The following is a 20,574-nucleotide window of genomic DNA, read 5'->3' on the forward strand; positions in this document are numbered from 1 at the left end:
GCTCATGGGTAGATATACGAGGTACTTTTCCTGGTTTGTGTATCTAACACTTTTTATAATGTAATCAAAAACATTTCAATCAAGGATAACTGCACCACTGTTCAACGAATTTAGAGAGGATATAGCTGACTCAAAAATGAGAACTGTCTCAGGTTGATTTCCTGCTGTGTAATAAGTTACTGTATTTACTTCAGCTGGAACAACAGCATGATACCTCAACTGGCTTTAGTACTTTCGGCTATGGAGAGGAAATTCCTCAGAATCCTCACTTTGAACCACTATTCAGCGCTATTTGACTAATACAGACATATGCATAATGGATGAGAAAAGGACTGGTTTGATGTCCCCATAACCCAATAGCCTAGAAATGCTCAACTTTATGGCTGATCCATGAGAAATGTGCAAGGGACGAAGAGGTTAACCTCTAAGATTGCAATCTTAAATAAGAAGTCAAAAAAGTTCAAGGTAGGAGGAATGAAAATTAGAAATTCTATTTTCTTCAGAAATCCAAATTATACTGTATAATACTTCAATGTATAGAATATATTGATTATTTGTTATGCAACAGGCCATTTGGTCTTACAGCAATAGATCACAAAAGGCTTCTTCCATTTTGCTTTCTTTCACCACATAAACTATACTTCTATTCCTTTGTTCCTCACATATTTATCTAGCTTTCTATTAAAACCATCTATACTATTCACCACAACCACTTGACAGCCCAGACTTTCATCTTTGAAGTAGGAATTTTGGATCAGGCCATTACTCAATGTCATAATCATATCTCTTGCTTGGCACTGCTGTGTTCATTCAGCTCTGCACCTTGTTGTCTCGGATTCTCCAGCATTTGCAGTTCCTACTATCTCTTACTTGGCACTGTTTGCCAATGCCATTTTTATCATGGATGGCAGTGGCAGCCTAGTGGGAGGGTTGTCATTTCTTGAAAGAGGCAGAAACTGAGATGGGTGTGGATACCTTGGCAGCTGAGTTATAAGTCTTACCTGGGTTACTTGGTTTAGCAGCAAGTAAGAGGCCCTCTAAAACATTACCTTCTTCTCCCCTATGACACCTCATCATCCTACATGGCACCTTCATTCCATCTCAGTCCCCCAAATCGCCACACTTGTCCCACGCCCACTTATCCAGTATCCACTCTTTCAAACTCATGAGCCCTATAATAGCATTTGGAATTTGTTTAGATGTTCATGATACAGTCAAAACAGTCATTCAAAACCACTTCTAAAAACAATCCTTTTAGATGGTAATCAAACTGTCAAATTAATTCATGGCACTCTCCACAGCTATATCGATAACCCAGTCTGAGCTAAATCCATTTGTCGGGAGTTGGAAATTAGCCAAGCATCCATAATAGGATGTCACTGCACAGCTGTATTAATAAAGCCTCCAGAGCTGATACATTAATACCTTGCTCTGAAGGAAGTCAGCTTTGTGAAGTATGGACAGCATAACAAAAAAAAAAGACACATCACTGGCAGAATTGCAGTTAAATCTGAATACAAATATTGTTCAATGTAGAAAACACTTATCCATTGGAGAAAATACGCTAATGCATTTTAACACTTCTCCACTGTTATGATGTTGGTCACTTGCTCTTTCTAAATAAAAAAGCCCCATGGCATTTAAATATATTTCACATTATGACCTGTGAAGTTGTCTCTTTGTGAACTTACCTGACAAAAAGTTCCTGACTCCAGACTAGAGATACTCCATGGCTCATAACTCCACTGAATTATTACAAACAATGTCACTTAAAAAAACAATCCAAGTACATGAAAAAAGTGGGGCATTTAAAATGCCCACCTCTGCAATGGAGCTGGTCATGGTCATAATATTGTGTATGGTCTCTCTACCCATACCTTTATCCCGCACCCTTACAAAATTCCATATAAGTTTCAATACAAAACTCAAATATGTGTGGTATAAATAGCTTGAAATATGTTTTGTAAAATTTATTTTCATACAAAGTTTTACAGTTATTTCAATTTGTAGCAGTTTAAGCTGGGTTAATATAATTCAGCATTAATAATTAGCTATTGAAACTTTTACATATGCAAATAAGGCATTTCTGAAATAGGCTGGAGAGGATCAGCCTCCTTTGATTAAATTCACAAATAAAAGTCTGTGTAATGAATTTCAGTGCAACAGCCTTCAGTCTATGTAATGAATTTCAGTGCAACAGCCTTCAGTCTATGTAATGAATTTCAGTGCAACAGTCTTCAGTAGGACTCAATCTTGTAGAAGTATAAAAAGAGAAACCACATACAGTAACAAGTAATTCAGCTATTCATCTGACTTACTGAGTTTTCATTCTGAGTTTTAGATTTTGCCATATTTGGCTGTGCGTAACTTAGCAAAATTTTAGAAAACATAAACATGTAAAATATTACAACTTAAATTTCTTTTCTGCTTCGTCAGCAATGATTTCACCAATAGCTAAGGATGAAGTTGCTGCAGGAGAAGGGGCATTTCGAACGTGAAGAACACGGCTCCCAATTGCACCAGAACCTCCATCAAACACAAAGTCATCCACAAGATTGCCATCTTTGTCCAAGGCTTGGGCTCTTACTCCAGACGGCCCTCTGCAGAACACAGCATACCCTAGAGGTTATTTAAGTTATCGCAGAATACAAACTAATTCTATATATGGAAAGATTACCCTGGCATTTAATTTAAATTATATGGTATGGTAATCAGCTCATGCATCAGATGACATCATGTTATCAGTCCTTTTGCAGAATTCTGTTACAAAATTGAAGACTCTGACCACATACATAAAATCAATGAGATTTTATATCTGTGTTATGATTGGGATCGTTAATTCCATAGTTTGCACTGACTCTCATGAACAAACCTTAACAAATCCTCAATATTCAATTGTATATGTTAAAAAGATCGTTTTTCAAAATCATAAGCCAATATTGAAGAAAAAAATTACAGATCAAAATGTTGAACATCAGATTGATTTACATCAAACTCCTTTTCTAATTTTGTATGCCTAAACTTCGAATTATTTTTATTAGATTTCTGAAGAAGGGTTCCGACCCAAAACGTCAGCTTTCCTGCTCCTCTGATGCTGCCTGGCCTGCTATGTTCCTCCAGCTCCACACTGTGTTATCTCTGACTCCAGCATCGGTAGTTCTTACTATCTCTTAGAATTATGCACTTTGCTTTCCACTATCCCCTTATAGCTGAGACAAGAGAACCATTTGGGGCATTATAAATCTGTATTTTGGTAACATGTAACTACCCATCATGGTGTATTTGCAATGGTGTATATGTTTAGAACATAAGAACCAGGAGCAGGAGTAGGCCATCTGGCCCTTGGAGCCTGCTCAGCCATTCAGTAAGATTACAGTTGATCTTTTCATGGCCTCAGTTCCACTTGCCCACCCTCTCACCATAACCCTTAATTTCTTTACTGTTCAAAAAATTATGTATCTTACCTTTAAAAACATTCAGTGAGGAAGCCTCAACTGCTTCACTGGACTGGGAATGCCACAGATTCACACCCCTTTGGGTGAAGAAGTTCCTCCTCAAATCAGTTCTAAATCTGGTTCCCTCTAATTTTGAGGCTATGCCCTCTTGTTCTAGTTTCACCCACCAGTGCAAACATCTTATCTATTCCCTTCATAATTTTATATGTTTCCATAAGAACCCCTTCGTTCTTCTAAATTCCTAGTCTATTCAGCCTATCCTCATAAGCCAACCCTCTCAACTCTGGAATCAACCCAGTGAGTTTCTTCTGCACCCCTACAAGTGCCAGCACATCCTTTCTCAAGTAAGGAGGCACGCAGTCCTCCAGGTGTGGTCTCACCAGCATCCTATACAGGTGCAACATAACCTGCAAACTAACCTTCTGCAATTCATGGACAAGGACACCGAGGTCCCTCTGCACAGCAACATGTTGCAATTTTTACCGTTCAAATAATAGCCCCTTCCTACTCTTATTCCTACCAAAATGGATGACTTCATATTTATCAACATTGAATTCCATCTGTTAGACCTTTGTCCACTCATTTAAACTATCTATATCCCTCTGCAAACTTGCAGAGTTCTCTGCACACTTTGCTCTACCGCTCATCCGCAAACTTTGACACATTACATGTGGTCCCCAACCTCAAATCAGCTATGTAAATTATAACTGCAATCCCAACACTAATCCCTGAGGCACACCACTAGTCACTGTTCACCAACCAGAAAAGCACTCAATTATCCCCACTCTTTGCTTCCTGTTTGTTAGCCAATTCTTGATCCATGCTAATACATTGCCTGAAATGCATGCACCTTTATCTTATGCAGCAGCCTTTTGTGCGTCACCTTGTCAAATGCCTTTTGGAAATCCAGATACACCACATCTACTAAGTCCCCGTTGTCTAGCACACTCATAAGATCCAGCAAATTAATCAAGCATGACCTGACTTGCATGAACCTATGCTGCATCTGCCCAACAGGACAATTTCTATCTAGATATCTTACTATTTGTTCCTTGATGACAGATTCAAGCATTTTCCCCACTACAGAAGTTAAGCTAACTGGCCTGTAATTCCCCATCTTTTGTCTACTTCCTTTTTTGAACAGGGGCGTCACATTGGCTGTTTCCCAATCTGCTGGAACTGCCCCAGAGTCCAGCGAATTTTGGAAAATTACCACAAGTGCATTTGCTATTACTCCTGCCAACTCTTTTAGTACGCTGGGATGCATTCCATCAGGGCCAGGAGACTTGTCTACCTTTAGTTCTATTAGCTTGCCCAACACTACCTCTTTCATGATAATGATCATGTCTAGGTCCTCACCTTCATTACTCTCTTTGTCATTAATTACTGGCAAGTTATTTGTGTCCTCCACTGTGAAAACAGGCACAAAATAGCTGTTCAATGCCTCAGCTATTTCCTCATTTCCCATTATTAAATCTCCCTTCTCACCCTCTGAAGGACCAATGTTTACTTTAGCCACTCTTCTTTGTTTTATATCTTTATAGAAACTTCTTCTATCTGTCTTTATATTCTGAGTTGGTTTAATCTCATAATCTATTTTACTCTTCATTGTAGCCTTTTTTTGTGGCTTTCTGTTGACCTTTAAAATTTTCCCAATCTTCTCGTTTCCCACTGGTCTTTACCACTTCATATGCCTTATCTTTCAATTTGATAGCCTCCCTCATTTCCTTAGACATCCATGATTGATTACCCAATTTCCAACAGTCCTTTTTACCGGTACATACTTTTGCTGAGCACTTTGAAAAATTGCTTTGAAAGTCCTCCACTGTTCCGCAACTGTCCCACCTTAAAATCTTTGTTTCCAGTCTCCTTTAGCCAACTCCTCTCTCATCATATTGTCGTCTCCTTTGTTTAAGCACAGGACCTAGTATTGGATTTTACCTTCTCACTTTCCATCTGTATTCTAAACTCAACCATATTGTGATTGATCCTTTCAAGAGGATCCCTAACTATGAGATCATTAATTATCCCTGTCTCGTTACACCGGACCAGATCTAGGATATCCTCATCAGTTCCATTACATACTGTTCAAGAAAGTTATTGTGGATACGTTTAATGAACTCCTCCTCAGGGCTGCCTTGACCAACCTGGTTCAACCAATCAACATCCCCCATAATAATTGCCATACCATTTTTACAGACATTAGTTATTTCTTTGTCTATTGCCCATTCCAATATGATATTATTACTTGGTAGCCTATAGACTATGCCTAACAGTGACTTTTTCTTCTTAGAATTTCTAATTTCCACCCCAATGGATTCAACTTTATTCTCCATAGAACCCATATCATCTCTCACTACTGCCCTGGTGTTGTCCTTAAATATCAGAGTAACATCACCCCCTTTACCTTCCTGTCTGTCCTTCTGAATAGTCTGATATCCTTGGGTATTTAATTCCCAGTTGTGACCATCCTGCAACCATATCTCCATAATGGCTACTAAATAATACCCATTTGTGATAATTTGTGCCCTTAACTCATCTACCTTGTTTCGAATGCTACTAGCATTTAGGTAAAGTGCCTTTATGCTAGTTTTTATACCTTTTTTTTGAATTCTAACTTCTCCATTAATAATATCTCCCGAGTTTTCCTTCCTCTTAACTTCCTTCGTAGCCCTCGGTATAGTTAAACCCTCCTGCATAAATGTTAACCAGCTATTTCCTTTTCTACTTACCATTATACCTCCTGTTGTTTTCCCCTTCCTTTCCCCCAGTTCACTAATTTAAAGTCCTAGTGACCACCTATTTATCCTTTTTGCTAGAACACTGGTTCTAGATCGGCTCATGTTTCTTCCACCACGCTAAATGCCATTGCATTTAAAAGCTCATGGGAGCAGGGGCAACTTGACTCTGGACACTGTTCCACCATTCAGTTACTTTCTTCTTAAGTAAATTCCTTAGGATAACTTCACACTTTACCATGTTGTATATCATCTGGAATCTGGAATGAAGAGTTCTATGGACCATTGCCAATTGTCAGGAAAAACCCATCTGGTTAACTAAAGTCCTTTGGGGAAGGAAACTGCCATCCTTACCTGGTCTGGCCTATATGTGACTCCAGACCTACAACAATGTGGTTGACTCTTAACTGCCCTCTGGGCAATTTGGGATGAGCAATAAATGCTAGTCTAGCCAGTGACACTATTGTCCCATGATGAATAAAAATAAAATAATGAAGTATGAAGCTGTAATGTTGGAGGATACTGTAGTGAATATTGCTATGTGCTAATTCAAAACATTTCTAATTCAGAAAGGATTAATGGGACAGTAACTGACCAGTTTGAATTTGTTACAGAGATAGTAGGCACTGCCAATGCTGGAGAATCCGCCTCCTTGACCTGTCTGTCTTCTCTCCACCTGTCTTCTCCTTTATCCATCTTCTATCCGCCTCCCCCTTTCTCCCTATTTATTTCAGAATCCTGTTCCCCTCCCCCATTTCTGAAGAAGGGTCTAGACCCGAAACGTCAGCCTTCCTGTTCCTCTGATGCTGCTTGGCCTGCTGTGTTCATCCAGCTCTACACCTTGTTATCTCAGTTTGAATTTGTCATGCTTTTTGTGGACAGAACAAACCTGAGCAATTTTCTGTGTTAAAGTACTGACATCTACGTAACATATATACTGGAAGAGCTTGAGTAGAGGCGTAAATAATTCTGGAACACCACAGCCTTTGCTGTATTCACCGCACTCAGCTATTTCTTTGTCATGTGCAGGCTGACTTCTGTAATGGTGCAGACATCAGGAGAAGGCCACGATACATAATCTGTTCAAAGCCTACTCCTGCTTCTGTTTCTTGAGCTCTTGTCTATGATTTCTGCCTTTGTTGACTTTGATCAAGTTTTTTTTCTGTTCCCAATACTTCTTTCTTTCTCTGGGAAGACATGACAATTTAAATATAATATAGCAAAGTGCAAAGTTTTCTTCTACAGTGGGAAACAAAAAAAGCTAACAATTTGTTGATTGCCGAAGACTGGAAAATGTTTGAATTCAGAGGAACTCTGGTGATCTTATATATGAAGTATAGAATTTAAATACAGGTTCAGCAAGCAATTAAGAAAGTAATTTCTATATTAGCTTTTGTTACTAAGGGATTGGAGTATAAACATAAAGAAGTCTTACTACTGCAATTATGCAAGGCGTTGGTGAGGTCACACCCAAGGTAGTGTCTTTAATTTTGTATGAGGAAAGACATACCTGCTCTAAAGGGAGTGCACAATGTTAACTAGACTAGTTCCTGAGATGATGACATTGTGTTCGGTAGATAAATTCAGTAGTCTATATTCCCTGGAGTTAAGAAGAGTTGGATGCGATCTAATTAAAAATTAGAAATTCTTAAGTGCTTGACAGGGTAGATGCTGAGAAAATGTTTTCCCTGGCTTGGGAAATCTAGAATACAGGATCAGATTTTAAATAAGGGCTTTATCATTTAGGATTGAGACAAACAGAAATTTCTCAAAACAGAGTTTTCTTTTATTGAAGTCTTTACCAGAGAGCTGTGGATATTGAGTATATTTAAGGCAAAGATGAATAGATTTTGGGGTACTAGGTGAATCGAGGCATATCTGGAGAGTGCAGGGAGTAAGAACTGAGGTAGAATATTTGGCGTAATACTGCAGAATGGCAAAGGGGAGGGGAGAAATGGAGGAAGCTCCTCACCATTTGGAGTCATACCTAACAAAAGGGAAGTCAGTGGAGGATGTTAGGGGGCAACAGGATAAGTCTCAGGCTTTTGATACAGGAGTTCCTCAGGTGGTGCCCTGGGATCAACCACTTTCACTCACTTCATTAATGACCTTCCCTAAATTTTTTGTTGTTCATTTCATGGGATAAGGCTGTTTCTGGCTTGGCCAGCACTTACTGACCATCCCAGAGGGCAGTTATGAGTCAACCACATTACTGTGGGTGTGCAGTCATATGGAGGCCAGACCAGGTAAGGATGGCATTATCCTTCTCTGAAGGATACTAGCAAACCAGATATGTTTTGCTGACAAATGACGATGGATTCATGGTCGTTATTAGACTCTTAATTCTAGAAATTTTTATTGAATTCAAATTCCACCATCTGCCATAGTGGGAATCAAACCTAAGTCCCCAAAACATTAGCTGAGTCTCTGGATTAATGGTCTAGTGAAAATACCACTAGGCCATCACTTCCCCCTAAGGTCAGATCAATGATCAATACTATCCACATTGCTCAGTTGCTGAAGTACTCCATGTTGATATACAGCAAGGCAGAACATAATGGCAGCATGGTGGTTAGCACTGCTGCCTCACAGCACCAGGGACACGGATTCACTTCAACTTTGGGTGACTGTCTGTGTGGAGTTTACACGTTCTCCCTGACTCTGCATGGGTTTCCGCCAGGTACTCCGGTTTCCTCCCACAGTCCAAAGATGAGCAGGTTAGGTGGATTGGCTATGCTAAATTGCCCATGGTAGACAAACAGGAGGCTGGAAAAACACTGCAAGCCAGGCAGCATCTGGAGGAAAGGAGTAGACAACGTTTCAGGTATAACCCTTCTTGCCTATAGTATCCAGGCTGAGTGGATTAAGGAAATGCAGGTTTACAGGGATGAGGTGGGTCCGGGTGGAATGCTCTTTGGAGGGTAAGTGTGGATTCAATGGGCCCAATGGCCTGCTTCCACACTGTAGGGATTCTATGATTCTATTCTACAACATTCAGGTTTGAGCTGATAAGTGACATTCAGCCACCACAAGCGTTGGGCAATAATAATCTCCAACAAGAGAGAATCTAATCTCCTACTACTGGCTCTACTACCATTGAATCCTCCACATCCTGGGGCATACCACTGGTGAGAAACTTAACCGGACCAGCCATATAAATACCACATCTACAAGATCAGGTTAGGGATTATTCTGAGACAAGCAACCTTCACACCTCCTAAGGCTTATTTCCTACCTAAAAGGCACAAGTGAGGGGTATGATGAATTGGTCTTTGCATTGATTGGATGACCACACTCCAGGAAAACTCAGGAAGTTTGATCCCTTTCAGGGCAAAGTTTTTCACTTGACTGGCACCCAATCCACCACCTTCAACACTGACTCATTCCACTTCCGATGCACAGTGACAGCAGTGTGCAACATCTATAAGATGCACTGCAGCAACTGACCAAGACTCCTTTGATAGCACCTTCCAAATACAACACTTATACTACTTAGAAAAACAAGGACAGCAGACGTATGGAAACACCACCTGCAACTTTTCCTCCAAGCAACACACCATCCTAACATCACTGTTCCTGGGCCAATATTTTGGAACCCCTTTCCTAACAGCACAATGAGTGAACCGATACCACAGTCTATGGCAGTTCAAGACAGGGCTCAACTCCACCTTCTCCACTGCAATTAGAGGTGGGCAATTGCCAGTAAAGCTCACATTCCATGAACGATATTTTAAAAATATAGGCTTGAAGATTTGATTGGATCTATCCTGCTTCTATTTCGTATATTCTTATGCCCGATTATGCCTCCATGTATTGTCTTTGGACTGTTTACATTAAAGGCACTGGAATTGCAAATCATTGGCACTTGCTGTTGTTTCTGGCTCAAGATCACAGACCTGAAGCAGTTAACTGTGTTTCCATCATAAATGCTGCCTGACCTGCCGCATATTTTCAGTGTTTTTTCATTTAATTGTGGTCGCAGCTTTCATAACTTATGTCACCTAACCTGCTTTATCTAACTAGTTTGAACAGCTGATCCATTTAACCAAGTTTAAAAATTATTATATTTAAGATCAATGAAATTTTCTCAAAAATTATGGTTTCCTTTAGTAAAAAGATCTACATCTCTTCAGTTATTCCAATAACTAGTTTAAAGATTCCTCAACTGTCACTTCAATGGATTTTCTCTGAACCAACCCTTTGATATTCCTGACAAAACCTGATCACAATGTGCTAAATTTGGCCTAACCAAGGCCTTAGAATTTTATTAAAAATTTAATTGTCCAGGCATTGTGTCCTAATGATCGATTTATTTTTGTATTATCCTGCTACACTGATCTTGGACTCACGATAACCCTTCTGCCAACTTGGTAGTCCTGAGCAGGTCTTCCTATATTGTGATACATTTCACTAGTTCTTAAATTGTTACAAGGTGTCTCATCTCTAAAATACTATCTTAAAGGCTATTCTGTGTTGATCTTCTGGCACGAGTACAATTAGATCTTGCCTGACTCAAAATATTATACATTAATAGTAAAGATTAACTTTCCTTTATCCTTAATTGCATAGATATAAAATACCATTCTTGACATTGAAAAACTTACATTTCTCCAATTTTTCCTTGCAACTCAGATAGTTTATATTAAGAATCTGTGTAGATCAAATCCATAGACTATTGCATCCCCTTGCATGCAGCTTGGTGCTCAGAAGAAATAGTTACTAAATTATTACAAAACTAAGCAGAATAATTAAGATGCAGTTTAATCAGAGCCATATAAACTCTGTTATATATTTTCTGACTTCTGGCTATTTATCAAACATTTTATTGGCTTTGTTGATTATTGACCTACATTGGTTGGTCATATTCAGCATCAAACTTACCAAGTCTCCCAAGCCCCTAAATACCATGTAACTCCAATAAATTAGAGAACAGCGCAGAAACATAAGTAATACACAAATCTTGCACCTCAAAAGGAAAAGTCAGATCTTTAACACTAGCCGTTGCAACTCGTATCAGATCTAGTAATCATAACATCTTTAATAAATTAAGGAAAAAAGTGTACTAAATTTAGAAGTGGCCTTTTCTCACACAAGAATGCAATAAATCCATTTGTTCTTTCCAGGTGGAATAATAATTTGTTTCTTCCAACTTGAAATACTGTATTCACTGCTCACAATGTGTTCTGGTATACTTTCGAGATATCCAATGCAGATTGGATAACCAGTTTGCAGACCACCTCCACTCCATCCACAAGTGTAACCTTCAGCTTCTAGTCACCGAGGCATTTTCACTCCCACTCTGACTTCTCTGTCCTTGATCTCTTACACTGTTCTAATGAAGGTCAATGGAAACTCACAGCACAACACATTATCTTTCAATTAAGTACTTTACAGACGTCTGGACTAAAACGAATTCAATATTTTCAGTAAATTAATTGAATGCACTTTTTTCAGTCAGCTGTTGGTAACTTTTTTGTTATTGCCATTTACACAAACCTTCCCACTTGTTTCTTTCCTGCTTTCCTTTTTAGGACATTGTGTTGGCTTAAAACCTATTCTATCTCTATTCTTTTTACCACTTCTGATGAAAGATCATCAAACAAAAACATTAACAGTTTCTCTTTCCATTGATGCTAGCTGACCTACTGAGTCTTTCCAGCATCCACAATATTTTGGTTTTGTTGTGTTTTTCAGTAATTAATTGATCTAGTAACAGTTAGTAGCAGGTGGATTGTGTAGTCTTGAAAAACATTTCCTATTTTACTTGAAGATCAGTAAAGATCAAGACAACATTTTCTATGACTGCAGCAAACTGATTTATAGAGAGGTCTAATAAGTAACAGATAAAATCATTATGGTGATGGCAACAAACCCAAGGGACCAGAGATAAAGTAAATCAGAAACAGAGATGAAAACAGTTGAGATTCAACATGCTCCATATATTCTTACTACTCACCTTGTGACATCATTCACGGTGAGTGCTGGTATGTACCTTTGAAGCTGTTTCACTTGGGCACCCATTACAACTCCTCTGTACATTTCATTCAAGCCAAAGGCTATATTTTTCAATATAAGTTTTTGGACGCCACTGGTACAGACAAGATGGAGATTTTTTTCAACGCTTTTGAGAATTTCAATTTATTAAGATCTAAATACAACCTGAACCAACTTTCAAAACTTAACAGATAAAGAATCAATTATTTTGGTAAAAGTTGGATGAATGATCATGCTTTTCTTACTTGAAAATATTTTCATATAAATATGTGCAAAACACCATATATGGTAAAATAGTTATAAAAGCAGATGTATGATAAGAACCCCAAGATATGTTATAGGATGGATTTTCTTTCATGAATGTGAGATTTCTGGAACAATTACCATTTGTGGTTAATGCACATTTCAGGTTTTTCAAGTCATTAATAGGCTTCGTGGCACAGATAAATTGCTTTTATTAACTTGTCTAACATTAGTAATTAAAAGTGCTATCTGATATGTGATTTGAACAGGAACAATATTATTTTCTTTGAGTAACTTAAAGTTTATGCCTAATTAATACATTTAATGAACAGTTGGTACCTGAAAAGAATGAACTGGAATTGTAACAGTTTAGTCAATGTTGGAAGGTATAGTTTGATTTTAAAGTTGTTCAGTAATCTACTCTAATTCTAATACATTCATATATATTGCAAAGATTCAAATTGGACACATAGTTCATACCTATAGGACATGGCATCTGCAAAATCGTGTGGGTCAAAATCAAAAACATTGTAACCTTCTCGTTTAAATGCCAAAACTGCATTTGGTCCAAGCCAGACACTACCATCCATTCTGGGCGTAAAGTGCACACCAAGGAAAGGAAACTTTGGATCTGGAACCTATAAATCAAAAGATAGCTTAAAGAATCATTACTGAAATATTCAAAGAATGCCACTGAAGAAATGCTTTTTGATCTGATTGTTTCATTAAGTATTAAGAACTAAAAGAAGTGGATACAATTTCTGACAAAGACTTTATTGGTTGGATGATATAGAGTTTAGTCTACCATACTCAGTGGCACAAGCCTATCCATAAATAAAACATAGCCACTATATTTATCACTATGGAAAGAGAGTGTTTACCACACAGCACCATCTTACCTGGTTTGCCAATTTAGAGCGTAAATTTTCAATAACTTGCTTAATATATAATGGCATCCACAGTATTGGTATACTACACACTTTGCAATTCACAGCAAAACATCAACAAAATAAACTGCAGTTTGGGACGTCTCACACTCCTTTACTTTTCACAAATTATTTAATTATATTATGTAAAATGATGCCCTTTGTGCTTCCCTCTCCAGACCAAACCACCACCATTCAGCGCAGGTATTAATCAAGTGGCATCCTAACAAAATAAAGGTACCAGTCTAGTGATGATGTCAGTATTAAACACAACATTTCCACTGAAGTAAACGATAATTTTGGAAATCAGTCATGCAGCATCAATCTTATAACAGTTCTGTAGTACCTTTTTCTTGAACACTGCATTTTTTCTTGGACAAATTTTGACTACTTTGCCACACCCAATGAGTTTATGCATTTTTCACACACAAGAATGAATTTTCACAAAAGTAAAGTGTCCCTTCGTCAAAGGTGTCCCAAGACCAGATTCAAAGGTGTACCTTATATCTCCAAAAGGAGAGAAGCGTAAAACATTCCTGCAGCCCTCAAACCTCCCACTCAGTGCCGCATAATCTCCAGGTCCCTCTCCTGCCAATCCATGCAACCAAATGCCCTTTAGTCACCAGCCCCCACCCAACCCCAGCCTTCATGTCCCTATGCCACCTGAATGCTTACTTCCACCTACCATCCTTGCCCTGTACCATTCTAAATTATCTACAGATGCTACACATATAAGAGAAAAGCTATTGGTGGAATTTTCCCCTTCCCAGTGTAGCATGAGCAATAGTATGTAGAAATCAGAATCTTCTTGAACATTCGATCAGAATCAATCAGGTGTACCATCATAGTCAGTCAAGGGGCTTGTCAGATTCTAGTCTAAGGGGCTAGTTATGGTTAGTCAGGTACTTGGTCCTAGCACAGCCAGGGGATGTTTTTCGCTGTGGTCTGGAAATTGACCATGGGCAGTCCTGTAGGTTAAGTGGAACCAGTCCAAAGCCTAATGGTGGGTCAGTCAGGATGCTTTGGGAGAGTGAGAGACAGAGGTTTGCTCAATAATGGAGAGAGTGCTTATTAGGGTGCACACTATGGAGTTCTGGACAAATTGGCAATTCAAATCTGGAGATGGATTTCTTTCATGACCGAGTGCAATGAAACAGTGACCGTGATTAGGCGCAATTCTAGATTGAAAGTGGGACCTCATGGACATTAGGATGGATTATTGTGAGTTTTGTCTTTTACATGAGGCTGCATCGGCCATCAGAGGTATGGACATTTTCAAAGATTATTGGTTCTGGGGGTAACGTGAGCATGTTAATTATAAAGTGGCTCAACCGAAATAGTGGGAGACTGAAAGGTCATAGTGGCCACAGAGACAGCAACACAAAAGGGAAAAAGAAGGATGGTGGCGAAAACATTGCCTTACAGGCAAAGCCTGTATTTCACTTATTAGAACATGATGTTGAAACCTTGCCAAATTGAATCTAAAGTCAACTGCATAATAGCTACTAAAAAAAAGGTTGACATTGAGAGCAAACTGGGTGGTCTAAATTAGAACCATAGAACAGTTACTGTATAGAAAGTGATTATACAGCTCACAGATGCCCATTCTAATCCCACTTTTCAGCATCTTGTCTGTAGCCTTGCAAGTTACAGTGCTTCAGATGCAGATTCAGGTTCCATTTAAACGAATTGAGGTTTCTGCCTTAACCAGGCAGAACTAGGCAATGAATTCCAGAAACCCATCACCTTCTGGATGAAAAGGTCCGCCTCATGTCACTTCTGATCCTTAGACCAATTAACTTAAATCTGCATCCCCTGGTAACTGACTCTACTCCAGGGCAAACAGGTCTTCCCTATTCACTCTAAGCCCGTCATTATTCATACACCTTAATTAAGTCACCTGTCAGCCTCCTCTGTTCAAAGGAAAATAACTCAGCTTATCCAAATCTTTCCTCATGACTAGAATTTTCAAGCCCTGGCAACATTGTTGTATTCCTCTATATTCTCTCTAGAGCAATTATGTCCTTACTGTAATGTGGTGACCAGAACTACACACAACCCTCCAGCAGTGGCCTAACCAATGTCTTACATATTCTAGTATTATATTCCTACTATTGTATTCAATACCTCACCCAATGAAGGAATGGATCCCAAATAGCTTCTTTATCTATATCTACTTGTCCTGCCACCTCAGCAACCAGTGTACATGCACACCAAGGTTTCTCACTTGCTCTGCCCTCTCAATACCCTCCTGTTTATAGTGTATCTCCTTGCTTTGTTTGCTCTCCTCAAATGTATACTCTCACACTCCTCTGGATTGAATTCCATTTGCCTCTTTTCCACCTACTCAACCCGCAGAAGACAGCCAACCTCTTCATGATTAATTGCACAACCAATTTTTGTGGAATCTATAAATTCCCCAATCATGCCTCCCACATTCAAGTCTAAATCACCTACATAAATAGCAAACAGCAGGGACCCAATACTGAGCCATGTGGCATACAATTGGAAACCACTTTCCATTCAAAAATGTTAAACATCTGCCAACCTTTGTTTCCTGTGGTGTTACTGACATAATTTTAATCCCAATGTAGCATCAAAATTTTGACTGAGCACATATCTCAGAGCCCCTTGTGTAGGCATAACAATGTCCTTGGGAAGCCTCCACACCAAACCGTGGAAAGGTATAACATGAGGCTTCATTGCTTTGGATGTGAGGTCTGAGGAGTTCCTTCAATAAACACTTGGGAAAAGGATCACTCTCCCCATCACCAGCAGCTCCAGGTCCCTATTTGCAAAGCATTGTGTGAACTTTCATTTCCATAGTGAAGAGCTGTTCCTGGATTGCAGGCTGGACTTTAAATATGGCACTTGCAGCATGAACCCATGGCATTGACAAGGACTTCCACTTCCTGCCATGCCTGTAAATGTGATTCAACAAGAAGGGCACCAAAGAACTATGTTGCATGATTAATGAATTGAAGAATGGAAGATTGCATCAGAAATGTTGCTCCAAGCCGCGGCAGATCGAACGCGGTGAATCTCATTTGACATAACACCTCACCTGCACATGGGAAAATTGCATCCTTTGGGTTTCTGTTACTTCAGTTCTTATACTGCAGACGACACTCCAGTGAGAAAAGCACTTTACTTCATAAAGCACATTTTAATATATAGATAACGAGTCTACATTTATTAACATTTCTTGACCGGTCTTGACAAGCTGTGCAATTCCAGGGGCTTCATGCAACCTTTATGCACAATCTTCTTAATATTTAACAGTCTCAAAGGGCACCTGATCACCCCTCAAAAAGATCTCTGACTCCACCCCCAACAGATATCAGACACCCAACCTCAAGTGACCCTTAACTGTCCCCCATCTCCAAGGTTGACTGGGATCAGGGATACCACATACGTGCAAAAGGGTACCGTGGTAATCTAAAAGAAATGCACTGACCACCAGGCTGCTTCTACCTGGTCTAATCTCCACACTGTGGTTTCCAGACACCTGAGTTTCCAAAATCCAATTTCAGCTGATGCAGTTGGTGAGTTAAATGGCCGACAGCCTCAGGGAGCCCCACATGTTAAAACTAGGACCCACCCACCAAAATATCTCCTGAAAAAATGAGATGGGCTAGATTTGGGGTGGTATTTGAGATTCCCAATTTCTTCTGGTATTTTTGCCACAATGGAGGTGTTCTACATCATGGTGAAAACCGGAGCCTTAGTGTTTCACGTAGTCAGCTGGACAGTCATTTGAGTTTATATCCAAATGAGGCAAGGGAATTTGACAGACATGTTGCTGCAACCTTGGAATTTCTCTTTCTGGATATAAACTTTGTTAATTGCAAAGCAATTGGCGACACTGTCCTTTTCAAAATTAACTACCCTCACCCTAAACATATATTTCAATATTTCTACCCAATTTTGTCTGTATTCTAGCAGAAAAAAAAAATCAAAAGGTTTGAAAAATGTAAAATGTATTTTGAAGAAGGGTCACGGGACCTGAAATGTTAACTCTGCTTTCTCTCCACAGATGCAGCCAGACATGCTGAGTTTTCCCAGCTATTTCTGTTTGTGTTTATAATCTCTTGTGCACTTGCTAAAGTCAAAATAAAACATGATTTACATTTCAAATACTTACAGGATAAATGTTGCCTTTGACTAAGTAGTGTTTTTCAGGTTTTAGCACCAAGTAATCTCCCCGAAAAGGCACTATTCGTGGCTCACTACTGCAGCCTGATTTCTGGGACAGCCTGTCTGAATATAGACCTCCACATGTCACAACGTAGCTGCAATGTATTGCAGATCCCTGTTAAAAAAAAGTCAGATACAAGCCATTAATTACCTACCAATTAAAAAGATCAAGCATGTACCACAAGAAGTATGATAGGGTTAGATATATTCTTAACTTTTCCACTGGGGCTCTTTTAAGTAGATCTGAATTAAAAAGTAAGTTTTTTTTATAAAAGTAAATGCAGTATGCTGATGGGGGTTGAGTAAACGTACCATATGGGCAGCATGGTCTTAGTTTTAAACATAGGCCCATGTGGAACCAAAGTCATAATAGAGAAATTACAGAGATAGTGGGAACTGCTGATGCTGGAGAATCTGAAATAACAAGCTGTCGAGCTGGATGAACACAGCAGGCCAAGCAGCATCAGAGGAGCAGGAAAGCTGACGTTTCGGGTCTAGATGCTTCTTCAGAAATGGGCCATTTCTGAAGAAGGGTCTTGACCTGAAACGTCAGCTTTCCTGCTCCTCTGATGCTGCTTGGCCTGCTGTGTTCATCCAGCTCTATACCTTGTTATCTATAGAGAAATTACAGTTGCCCTGAATTGCCTGATCAGATAAATGAACAAAACATATGAAACATGCTGTATTCAAATGGTCAGATGGTGACCTAATCATTAGAAAATTTCTAGGCCATCTTTCAGTGTTTTCTGTGCTATTTGAAGGGATAGTGTGTTGTAACTGATGACACAGAGTGTCTGGGTTAAGTTCTGATTTAAAACAGATGCAGCATACTAGATGAGCAGTGTACTATTTGTCAGCTAAACAACGTGTGGTTGATCACACTGTTACCACGTTATGCTGTATAAATATTGTACAGTTGATTGAATGACAAAAAACTGCATGGAAATAGCTTATATGAGTAGCCTGAACAAGCTGGCCTGAGGTCAAGGTGTATTAAACCCAAGGGTTAAGCCTTTTCTACTGAAAACAAACAATGATCTTAATGTTCAAAAGACTAAACTGACTACAGCAGATGACACATTTGTGATGTCTGCCAGTGGTCAGATTGATCAATCATTGAAGACTGGACAGTGTTGAGATTTGATTACACATGCTGCTTGCACAGAAAAGTAATATAAGAAAGGATGTTTCAGACTGCTAATTAACCAGCTGAGGAACAAAAGTCAGTGGTTGGAAGCTGACATGGAGTGGCTGATCACATATCAGTCTGGTCTTCATCCAAGTCCAAGTAAATGGTTTTCACTGGTGATTGTAACTATTGTATGGGTAAGCTTGTGGTATATTACTATTATTGTTATATTTTGCAGTATACATTGCTTCAATAAAGAACGAATGGGTATATCCCATTGTTAGGGTTGCATGGATTATTAATATCCAGCGTAAACTTGACATACCAGGGAAAATAGGAATAAAAGCCTACATCCTCAGCATCCTTTTTATTTGTGGAGCGGGGTGATGGTGGTAGTAAAAAGGAGGAAAGGCAGAGAGGGGGACCAATGTTTTGGCCCACTTATCCAAAACGAAAATAAATGAACATTTTGCCTCAAAATGCAAGTAAGAAATTGTGCTTTATCTGCTTAGGCAATCACTAAGCAGATGGGAGACACAGCCAACAAATGGCAATCCAATAAAAGTGAGAGACCATATTAAAAACTGCTTTACTCCATATTTCTTCCTTACTCCTCATTCTTCAAACAAATAACAATAGTTCTATACTATCTTTAAAAATTGATTATTTCTGTCTGAACGCAGACAATGAGCAACCAACCAGAAGCTGGCAATATACCTCATAAATGTAATGCCCCATTCTTCCCCGAGTTTCAAATCGAACATCCGGTGCAATCTCAAAGAAAGTTTCAACCTCACATTTATTGTATTACTTAGACCCTCTTTTACAAGTCAAACACATTTGTATCTACTTTAGACTTCACTTCTGTAATACTCATGCCTCTTTCCCCTTCAGTCCACCAATAATTTTTCCAAGGATCTCTTTCAAGATTGCATAGAGTCATAGAGGTCTATGGCACAGAAAAAGGACATTTGGCCCATCAAATTTGTGCCAGTCCTGAGCTCTGCCTGCAAAACTTCCACTGCACCTGGAATTCCACCAGCCACATACAAGTCCATAATTAATAATCACATATCATCCTTTTCCACAACAATTTTCAGTCACTTTACATCTTGTATTGCATTGAATTCATTGAAATTGTAATCTTCTTTGCTCTTTAGAAACGGGAAACTCCTGGATTCTGCTGTCAATCCATGATCTGTGCAAGAGTGTTAGCACAGCCCTGCTGTTTGGAATGGTCTTCCAAAAAACCTCTAATTGGTTTCATCTTGCTTGCATTTTCAAATGCCTCCTCAAATTTACATTGTGTTTGGTACCTTCCTAACACTATGATAGAAGTAGGACTGTTCTGCTCTGTTTAAAGCTCAATTAATATGTTAAAACAGCATATCGGAAATTCATCAAATAATTCCTTAAGGTCAGGCACGCCTAATAGTTATGATCAGGATTACAATCTTTTCCAATTCTTGTCAACCAGTGTCAGCTTGCAGCATTCCAAAGCTGGGTGTGCTAAGAATAAATAGATGGAAAGTTGTCTCCACTTTGCCTCAAGAAATTTTTTTCAATTTCAAATATACGTCTTTTTTTCCACTCATCATGTGACCCTTCCGCTTGCTTTTCACACTGAGAAGCATATGAACAGTAATAAATTACAAATGGTTTCATGCTTTTGTTCTCTATTTTTTGAAAGTTGGACAGAGCTTGCTCTAAATAATGTAATGGAGACCTTTTTTGCTAGAAGAAGGAGTGCACTTAATTATGAACTGCAGTTATACCCAGGTGGGAAGAATACAGGCATAGACTATTTTCCAAATGAAGAAAGGCTTCAGAAATCTGAAGCACAAAAGGTACTAAGGAGTCCTAGTTCAGGATTTTCTTAAGGTAATATGCAG

The 20,574-nt window shown here is 39.0% G+C and overlaps 1 protein-coding gene across 1 annotated transcript; it reads right to left on the reverse strand.

The window, feature by feature from the left end:
- Positions 1-2,012: 2,012 nt before the first annotated feature.
- LOC125483714 (L-2-hydroxyglutarate dehydrogenase, mitochondrial-like) lies at positions 2,013-17,671 on the reverse strand (the record flags this gene model as incomplete). The annotated part of the gene is made up of 4 exons (XM_048600108.1): positions 2,013-2,600; positions 12,150-12,281; positions 12,911-13,068; positions 17,501-17,671. Coding segments are annotated over 4 exons (657 nt in total), but the record flags the coding sequence as incomplete, so codon positions are not given.
- Between the last annotated feature and the right edge of the window lie 2,903 nt (positions 17,672-20,574).

The sequence above is a fragment of the Rhincodon typus genome, chromosome 8 (assembly GCF_021869965.1).
Source record: "Rhincodon typus isolate 14 chromosome 8, sRhiTyp1.1, whole genome shotgun sequence".
Taxonomy (NCBI): Eukaryota; Metazoa; Chordata; class Chondrichthyes; order Orectolobiformes; family Rhincodontidae; genus Rhincodon; species Rhincodon typus.